This window comes from Octopus sinensis, linkage group LG8 (assembly GCF_006345805.1).
Source record: "Octopus sinensis linkage group LG8, ASM634580v1, whole genome shotgun sequence".
NCBI lineage: Eukaryota > Metazoa > Mollusca > Cephalopoda > Octopoda > Octopodidae > Octopus > Octopus sinensis.
In genome coordinates, this window is record NC_043004.1 from 30235689 (window position 1) to 30246288 (window position 10600).

The 10600-nt window shown below is 34.0% G+C and overlaps 1 protein-coding gene across 1 annotated transcript in view; it reads right to left on the reverse strand.

Annotated features, from left to right (window-relative positions):
• Positions 1-815: 815 nt before the first annotated feature.
• Positions 816-10600, reverse strand: part of LOC115215059 (tolloid-like protein 1) — a 227281-nt gene continuing 217496 nt past the window's right edge. Inside the window, exon 9 of the mRNA XM_029784206.2 lies at positions 816-1572. Coding sequence (XP_029640066.1) covers positions 1220-1572 — 353 coding nt within the window. The 3' untranslated portion in view covers positions 816-1219. The remainder of the gene's footprint in view (positions 1573-10600) is intronic.

The window sequence follows — 10600 nt, forward strand, 5'->3', positions numbered from 1 at the left end:
ACACATAGAAATGTATGTAAAACAATTTCATTAGCTTCCTTTCCACCCCAGTTTAATGACACTCTATGTGATAGATATTTAGATCAACAAAATTCCTTTTATAAACCTAAATACTAAAACAAAACTACATGTTTCAGAAAAACAGAAACCATTTCCTTTCACCTGAAGACTTCTTTTATTTAATCACATTTCTAACTTCATTGCATACTTCACCACCATATCATTCCCTAAATGTACAACATGAGTTATTTCATGAATATCATGTAATCATTTATTAACTTTAATTAATATAAATGGATTATGATTAAATATATTTAGCAAAATTGTAGAATTTATTGTTCATTTCTTATGATATTGGAATTATTTTTGCGTTTGGTAATGGTTTTGTTGAATGTTTAGAAGCCGATCTGATTTGCTTGGTGTATGCATATGTATGAGTGTAGGAATATATTATATATTATATATGTGCATATGTATATTTGTGCATATATATGTGTGTGAGTATATATATATATATATTATACATGATTACATGTGCATATGTATATTATGTATATTAGTGTGTATGTATATATATATATGTTTCCATATATATATATATATATATATATATATATATATATATATATATATATATATATGTGTGTGTATATGTGTGCAACATCATGCATAGAAACACATATGCACACACATATGCATATCATAATATATATATATATATATATATGTGTGTATATTAATATATGTATGTTTACATGCACATTTATACAATTTTATATAAATGTGTATGTATATATGTGTGTGTACATATATATAGATATACATACATCCATACGTGCATACATATATAATATATAAATATATATATATGTTTGAGCACACACACACACACATAGCTACATACATGTGTAAATTGTTGTCGTTGTCATTATCGTTGTTTTAACAAACTACATCTGTTGTTTTTGTGGTTCATTGTTGTAAAGTGATAATGATATCAATGGTAATAATAATAATGATGATGATGATGATGATGATATTGACGTTGATGCTATTATTTTTTTTATACAATCATTATTACAATTATTATTAATATTATTAATATTATGATTATTGTTACAATTATTATCATTATTATTATTATTATTATTTTATTATTATTATTATTATTATTATTATTATTAGTTTTGTTGTTGTTGTTATTTGGTGTTGTTATCTGACTTCATATATCAGCCACAACAACCCGGCCATCATTGATTGTGGCTTGTTTCATAAGCTGGTAGGCCGCTTTGTTTTTGCTGTTTGGGTTGTTGCAGTATTCTTCGGTGGAAGAGCCTATTCCATCGTCATCTTCTCCTTGGCTGCCGTCAATGAAAGAGGTCTGCATGACACAGTGTCGGCGAGAGAGTGGGCTCTGGTCAAGGGGTGGGAGATGAGAAGTGAGCTGTTGGTTTTGTGAAGATGACTTTTGAAAATGTTGTCTACGGTAGCAATAGACAATGATGAGAGTTAGCAGTAAGACGAAAATTAGAGGAGCCACAACACATGCTGTAATCAGCAGGATCTCTTCCAAACCTGGGGAAAAAAAAAGAATAATGATAATAATAATAACAATAATTACTACAACAACAACAATTATAATAATAGTTATTTATAATATATTCATTTAATAATGGCCACAACACCAACAATGATGATGCTGTTGAAGAAGAGAAAGAAGCAGGGATGGTGAAGATGATGATGATGGTGATAGTGGTGATGCTGATAATTATGATGCTAATTGTGGTGATGGTAGTAATAACGATGTTGAGGGAGATAGTTGTGTTGGTAGTTCTGGTGGTGATAATGGTTCTGCTGCTACTGCTGCTGATAGTGATGATGATTCTGTGGTGGTAATAGTGAGGGTGATGCCGATGGCATCTAACATAGGCAGAAAATCAGTAAAAGTTTGTGTGGGAGCATAATCAATCAAATTGACCCTAATGATTGATATTGATCTTAGGAAGGTGATCAATACTTGTGTTAAAAATCACATCAGCAACATGAAATACTGATGGCATAAACATATGCCATAGACTGAATTCGCACATCCCTGGGGATATGCTGACTCGCAGTGATGAACATCTAGGATAACTAACCAGATATTGTAGTCGTGGATCACTAGGAAAGGAAATACCCACTGCTATTCTAATTGATATATCAGCACCAGTAGATGATGATATAGCTCTAAAAGAAATGGAGAAATTATCCAAGTATAAAGGTCTGAAAATAGAGATAATGTGAATGTAGGGACAGAAAATAGAACAATCCCTATTATAATGGGAATTTTGGGAATGATAAAAAAATTATATTATGACAAATATTTAACTAAAACCTTAGAACTTAGAATATGCATAACATTCAGGTAATAACAGTTAGTGGTATACATATTTTTATGTAGGGTAGAGTGAATGCGATAGACAATACAAAACCAAATCAAAACATTGTATATACCAAGGCACACAGTGGTGTGCTTAGTAGTGAAGTGAAAGCATGTAATAAAAATATAAGTATGGAATAATAATAACAGTAATAATAATAATGATAATAATAATAATAATAATAATATAATAATAATGATAATAAAAATAATAATAATAATCTACTGTAATAATACTCTTGCATTTTTCTCTGTCACAACATATGAATGAGAAAGGAAGGGGTGATGGCAAATTGGTAGTGGGAGTGTTTCAACTCTGTGTGAGTATATGTGTGTATGTGTGTGCATGTACAAGGGAAGCATGTGAATGTATGTGTGAACCAGCGTTCTTTCATTATGAAATGATGATTGATGTCACATCTCCAAAACCAACCACTATATAACATTGACAAGCATATTAATTTGATTTACCATCATATTTATACATAAAATACTACAATTAGCTGTCGTTTTTGATGGCATGGGGCCGCTAGTAATAATAATAATGATAAGAATAAGAATAAGAATAAGAATAATAATAATATTCCAGTAGAGTGAGATAAAAAAAAATTAAGAAACGAAACAAATCACCAGTAGAGAGTACATAAGGAGAATAAGAAAATTATTGCAGTCAAGGATGAATTCCAGAAATCTTATTGAAGCAATAAATTCAAGAGCAGTACCCTTAATTAGATATGGAGTTGGAATTATAGACTGGACCAGAAGTGAAATGAAGAAACTTGACAGAAAAACTGGGAATGATGTATGGAACCCACCATCCAAAAGCTGATATCAACTGGCTGTACTTGAGGAGAGACCAGTGTGGAAGAGGCTTAACAGCAGTAGAAGAATGTATACAGATGGAAAGAAAAAACCTGGTAGAATATTAACAGAGCAGCACAGGAAAATTACTAAAGGTGGTTAAGAAAGAACAGGTGATGAAGTGCATAATAGGAGAAAAGGGCAAGAATGAAATACAAAGAGAGCACATCAGACAGATTGAAGAGAAACTTCTGCATGGCCAATTTTGGAGAGCCACTGAAGATGTTTCTGGAACGAAAACAGAGAGCCTAATTGTAAGCAGCCCAAGATCAAGCAATAAAATAAACAACTTGAGAAAAAATATATATGGAGAGAATGTGTCAGAAAAATGTAGAGCCTGTGGAACTTGGAACGAGACAGTACCACACATTGTGGAAGAATGCCCCAAGTTGGCACAAGAAGAATATAAGAAATGGTGGCAAGACCAAGTTTTACACTGGAAACTGCCAGATTTGAAGCTGGAAACACATGGTACAATCACTGATTTGAAAGAGTGCTAGAGTTGGAGAAGTGTAAGATTTTGTAGGACTTACCTCTTCAAATGGACAAAAAGTTAGATAATAATAGACCAGATATTATGATCACAGATAAAGAAAAGTGAGGTTGCTTAATTATCTACCCATCGTGCCCATTTGATTTCAGGATCATAAAGAAAGAGGTAGAAAAGCAAAAAAAAATAATCCTCAAAAATTTGAAATAAGAAGAATTTGGAGCATGAGAAAGTAAAAGTTGTGCCTACAATAATTGGTGTGTTGGGAACAGTAAGTCAAGATATAGACAAATGGCCAAATGAGATTGAAATAGAATGCTCAGTAGAGCTTCTACATCATAGAAAAGGTTTCAGAAAATGACAAAGCAACCATACTCTTGGATATGTCAACCTACACAGATATAGAGATTAAAGCTAATTGATCAGATATAGCTATCAGAGATCATCAAGAAAAAAATGTCTTCTAATTGGCATATCAATCCTAACAGATGATAATGTATCTCTAAAAGGAAAATAACAAAAATAAGATGGCAAAAAGATAATAAGATGCCAATAAAACCTCTGGTTGTTGATTAACAAGGTATCTCCACAGATACTGGAGTAGTCTAACCACCAGGAAAAAGTGGCCTCTCTTAGTTAAAATCTCCTGTTTTACAGACACATTCTTACTGTAGGATCCCTTCCCTTGGGCTATATTCAATAGCTTCTTTCAGCAAATTTACTGGAGGAAGCACTTTCTTCTCCAGATGAGACTTGAAAAAGACCAAAGAGGACTTGGTTAAAGAGAATAGTGGCTGTTTTCTGTCTGTTTAATCTTGTCGACTGCACAAACATTTTTATCATAGCCTCCAGACAGGAAAACAATCAGCCTACCAAGTGAAAGGAAAGTGGAGGCTGTCTTCATAATAAGTTCTGCTAATACCTAGATGTGCCCTTCATGCTGCAGTTTGATAATACTCTACAAATTAGAAAAACCTGGACACCGAATCAGTACATCTAGAATAATTTTTTTGTTTTCTATATATCTTGACCAGACCTGGCTGATGAAGAAAATGGAAAGTGTTTTTGACTTAATCAACTCAACCTCCAAATTTGTGGGAGCAGTGTAATTGATTACATCACTATATATTTTACTGACTATGGATTTGAACTTAGAATGTAAAGTGATGGGACCAAATACTATATTTTATAGTACTCCAAAGGGAAATGGTAATATGTTGAATCTATAACAGTAAAGGAAAAATATAAAAAAACAAAACACCTTTTCTCTATTTCTCATTATTGAGATAATTTGAATATAAATGCCACTAATTACTAATGAATTTCAGTGGAAAATAAGGATGAATGTCTCTGAGTTCAATTCCATGTTGTTTACAGATAAATTTTAAGACCCTAAGGGTAAAATTATTAATATACAAGGGAAAAATTGTTCTCTTTTACAGCATATTCAAGGAAAGAATATGTTTGATTTAAGAATACATATTTTTTACACTCACATACACACACAATCCCCAATGACACATCCACTCTATAGACACACACAAACACACACACACACATAAATATACTTTTATATATATATATATGAATATACATATAAGTATGTAAATGTGTGTATACATATATATGCAAATGATTCAAATGTCACTAATTCTGTAATAACTGCCAGGTGTTGTAATTGCTTGCATGCAATAATGTTGTTCAATCATAAAGAATTGTTAAAGTTCAACCATGCTATCAAATTAGTTATTTTCCTCCCATATTTGATTCTCCAAGAATTACTAACAAAAGACGGTATAGGGTTAAGAGCTTTGCTAAACATAATTAAAAAAATTAAATAAACTTTCTCCTGCAAACTGTTCGTGACTGAAGTAAAGGTCTCCATATACAGTCTGGCATTCATAAATGTGCTACGTTAGCAATGAAAGAAGTTAGACATGAAAACTGACAAGGAATATAACAACCTTTGAGGCATGTTTTTCAGTTGATCATCAGCTACATTGACATTGGGAAGTTTTAAATGGTTTGTAGGTTGACATCGGTTAACGTCTGTATGCCTGTCTCTCAGTCTGTCTATCTGTCTGTCTCTTTATCTCCATGAATTCACATCCCACTCATATGAAAATGAGTATCAGCTGCTGCTGCTGCTGCTCATTTTCAACTGACTGGAATGAAGCAATGCTTTTCTCCAGGATATAATGAACTGACAAACCTAAAGATCATAAGCCCAACAGTGAAGTCACTGCACAACACATCTCCATTTCATACACACATGCACACATGCACACACACACAGACAAACATATATACATATGTTTGTGTTTGTGTGTGTGTGTGTGTGTGTGTGTGTATGTAATAGCACTAACCAACAGAGAAAAAACAACTACAACAACCTTACTAACCAACTATGTGACAGCCACAACAGCTCAAACAACAACACAAACACACTCAGAAATAATAAAAATAATAATAGGGTAGCCACAAGAACAAATGTAAATAGAACCCACTGGATAGGTACTGGCTGTACAAGCACAAACATAATTGATAATCTATGCTCATGCAGGGACCATTCAAAATGTCTTCTGGGTAACCAATGCAAAACCTGAAATGTTGTGTACAGGTGCACCGTAAATACTAGAGGAGATCCCTATGTATATATCAGTGCATCAGCTGATATTTTCAAAAATAGATATAGAAACCATATCACCAGGTTTTAAAAAATCTTTAAACAGCATGCAACATCACTGGCTGATTTCATCTGGTAACTCAGGGAAGAGAAGGTAAAATACGACCTGATCTGGTCAATAATTAGACATGCAAGTCCCTACAACACACTTATCCCCCCCACATATAGACATACTTATTTATGATGGGCTTCTATCAGTTTCTGTCTACCAAATCCACTCATGAGGTTTTGGTCGACCTGAGGCTATAGTAATAAACACTTGTCCAAGGTGCCATGAAGTGTGACTGAACCCTGAACCATGTGGTTGGAAAGCAAGTTTCCTACCATACAGCCATACCTGTGCCTATTAAATTGATTATACATGTGTGTATGTGTATGTGTGTGTATTAGCTATCTACGCACATGCACACATCTATCAGTGAGTGTGTATGTATTATATATATATATATATATATATATATATGTGGTCATGATGAGAGTGTGTTTGCATGGTAAAGAATAGCCCCACCATTATCAAACTATACACTAAAACATAGAAAATTTTAAAATACTCAAATCTTGACCAAATTAAATTTCACATTAACAAAACCATTCTACCATGAACATCAACAGTTTAGAACAAATCCACCCACCTCCTAATTAATGATACAAACTGTCTTTATGAGATTAACAGATAAATTCACCAAAGAAACAAAAATATAACAACAATATACAAACACAATCAGTCATCAACAAATTTTAGCAAAGTAAACACAAGACCACAAAAACAAAATAACAAATGAAGAAGCATAAAAACAACAGCTAATGAACAGAAGCAAAAAACAAAACAAAACAAAAACTAAACTAGACAAACAAGAAACCACACCCACAATAACATCAATGACTATATTTTTAACACTGTTGACACCACCAGATTAACTGATACTGCCTAGGTGTCAAAACCATTATGATACTTGTTAGGCAGCTGAAGAAGGAACATATATATTTTCTGTATTTGTTAATATGCATGTTTTTGCATTTGGAACCCTGTGTACCTTGTGTTCTCATTGTTTTGATGTTGTTTTCTCTTGAGATTCTAACTCTGATAAAGGTTAGATTTGTTCAGGCAATTTATAGGTTATGGTGGTTTTGTTGCGTAGCACCAAAGATTGTTGCTGCAGTTTTTACTGGACGATCACAAAAGCATGAAACTTAACATATAAATTCAGTTTCAATAAACTGTTTCATTATCATTATTACCATTGTCATCATCATCATCATCATCATTTAACACCCACTTTCAATGCTGGTATGAGTTGGATGGGTTAAGATACAAGTCTTTTCTTACATAGAACTTGGGGACCACTGCTCTCATAGATAGGTACAGTGTACTGGGTGCATTTTTTGTAGCACCAATACTATAGAAGTTGTCTCAATCACAATTCACCTGCTGAGTGAACATGGTGGAATTTGTCATAGCATAAGAAGGTGAGGTACCTAGTACACAGTAAAAGTGGGGAGTATCCAGTAACTTCAGGTATACAGACTGAAGAGGGGAATGTGGGAGAGGGGCAATGATAGCAGAAAGGTCAGAAGTTGGCAGGAGAGATGTAATGGGAATAGCTACGTAACTGTAGAGTACAGTAACTGCTTGATAACTTAGGGAGTGAACATTGGTTCAAGTGACCTAGGGGAGAGAGAGAGAAAGAGAGAGCAAAAGAGAGAAAACAAGAGAGCAAGGTATCATAAGGACCATAATGGGGAAACTGTGTAAGGGACAAGAGTATAATGGGAAAGGCAGGGATATTAGGAATGAGATGAAGTCCTTAGCAGAGTGATTAGCAATAGAAGAAGTGAACAAAGACAAGGGTGAATGATCAGCATGGCCAAGGTAAAATATATTGTGTCGGGCTCCTGTGCCAGTGGCACATAAAAAGCAGCATTCAAATGTGATCGTTACCAGCATTGCTTTACTGGCACTTGTGCCGGTGGCACATGAAAAAATATTCGAGTGAGAAGTATTACCTTGATGGCAAAGAAAATGATTGGTCTTAAGAACGGTGTCTAACTGCAGAAAATTTCCCTAATTCTATTGGCGTAGATCTGGGTGATGAAAACTGAAAGAAGCCTATTATGTGTATGTATGTGTGTGTGTTTGTTTGTGTGTGTGTGTGTTGTGTGTGTGTGTGTGTGTGTGTGTGTGTGTGTGTTTGTGTGTATGACTCTGTTAGTGTTTGTCACCCACCACCACAAGACAACTGGTGTTGGTTTGTTTACATCACTGAAATTTAGTGGTTTGGCAAACAGAGATTGATAGAATAAGAGCCAGGCTTAAAAAAAAAGAAAAACAGTACTAGGCTTGATTTGTTTGACTAAACCCTTCAAGGCAGTGCATCAGTATGACTACAGTCCAATGACTGAAACAGGTAAAAGATAAAAGATACATATATATATATACATGCATGCATGCATGTATGTATATATGTATGTATGTATGTATGTATGTATGTATGTATGTATGTATGTATGTATGCATGTATGTATGTATGTATGTATGTATGTATGGGTATAGGTACAACTGAGTGGTTATGAAGAATATTTCCAAACCGTGTACTTCTAAGTTCAATCTCAATGCCTAGCACCATGGGTATGTGTCTTCTACTGTAACCTCTAGTTGACAAATGTTTGTTGAGTGAAATTCGTTTGATGGAAACTATGCAGAAGCTCACATGTAAATATGTGTCTGTTTGGGTAGATGAAATAAGCACTGGGGGCGAATATATTTGACTAAATTATGGCTGTGTGGTTAGGGAGCTTGCTTCCTAGCTACATGGTTTCGGGTTCAGTCCCACTGCGTGGCACTTTGGGTAGGTGTCTTTCACTATAGCCCCGAGCTGACCGGAGCTTTGTGATTGAATTCGGTAGGTGGAAGTTACTGCCGTGTGTGTATATGTGCGTGTAGGTGCTTGTGCCTCTCCCAAAGAGAGAGAGAGAGGGTGTTGATGTAGCAGAATCGTTAGCACGACAGGCAAAATGCTTAGCAGCATTTGTCTGTCTTTATATTCTGAGTACAAATACTACTGCGGTTGACTTTGCCTCTCATCCTTTTAGAGTTGATAAAATAAATACCAGTTGAGCTCTGGGGGTCAATGTGATCAACTAACCTCTCCCACGAAGTTGGTGGCCTTGTTCCAAAATTTGAAACCAATAAGGTATAAATCTTTGAACATGGTGCCCCAGCATAGCCACAACAAATGACAGAAACTAGTGAAAGAATACAAGGATACCACAATTTTTCCATTCCCAAACACCAAATATCTTATGGCATATATTTTATTGATAACAGTTCTTGTGTGAGAGATTTCTACAGAATTAGTCCTTTACAAAGGTGTGTTGTGCCTACAAAGACCAATCAACCTTCTTTTTAAGAAAGGAATCTCTTTACTAGGGGCTCAAATGAATTCAGCACATGAAGAAAGCTACAGAAACATTAATGATTTTTACCTCATCATTACAGCCTCATGAATTAGATCTTCCTATAGGCCATAAAACATCTGAGCCAATAATTTATACTGAATGCAAACCCTTGAATTGCAGAACTAACAATTTTGGCTGTCGTAAAATTAGGCATTTCAAATGTTAAAAAAAATAAAATAGAAGAAAAATATGAATTTTGAATAATTCTAATTGGAACCAAATCTCAGAGAAAATCATCACATTAAATAATTAAGTGGTTAATACTTCACTGTTGATTTGGTTCCTGCAACTAATTATTGAACAGAAGAGGGGAAATGACAAAAGAACACATATTGTTACCTCCCTTTAGTGGAAAAAAAAAGAACATGCCACCTCAGTTCCCCGCCCCCCATCAAATTCATCATCATCATCATCATCATCACTACTATTATCATGAATTTAATGTAAAAAAATTCATGGAAAACTTTCAAATAAATTAAATTTTTGTAAAATCAGATTTTTTTATATTTTTAAATTTTTCTTTTTATTTGGGTCAAAATTTCCATTATCAGTTTTATTCTAATTTAGAATCAGCAAAAACAACATGTGTACAAAATGATGAATGTATAAAATGTGACCAAAATAATGCATAAAATATTAAAGATAATGGGTGTATAGAGTGTGTTGCACATAATGGTTGCATAGAATAGGC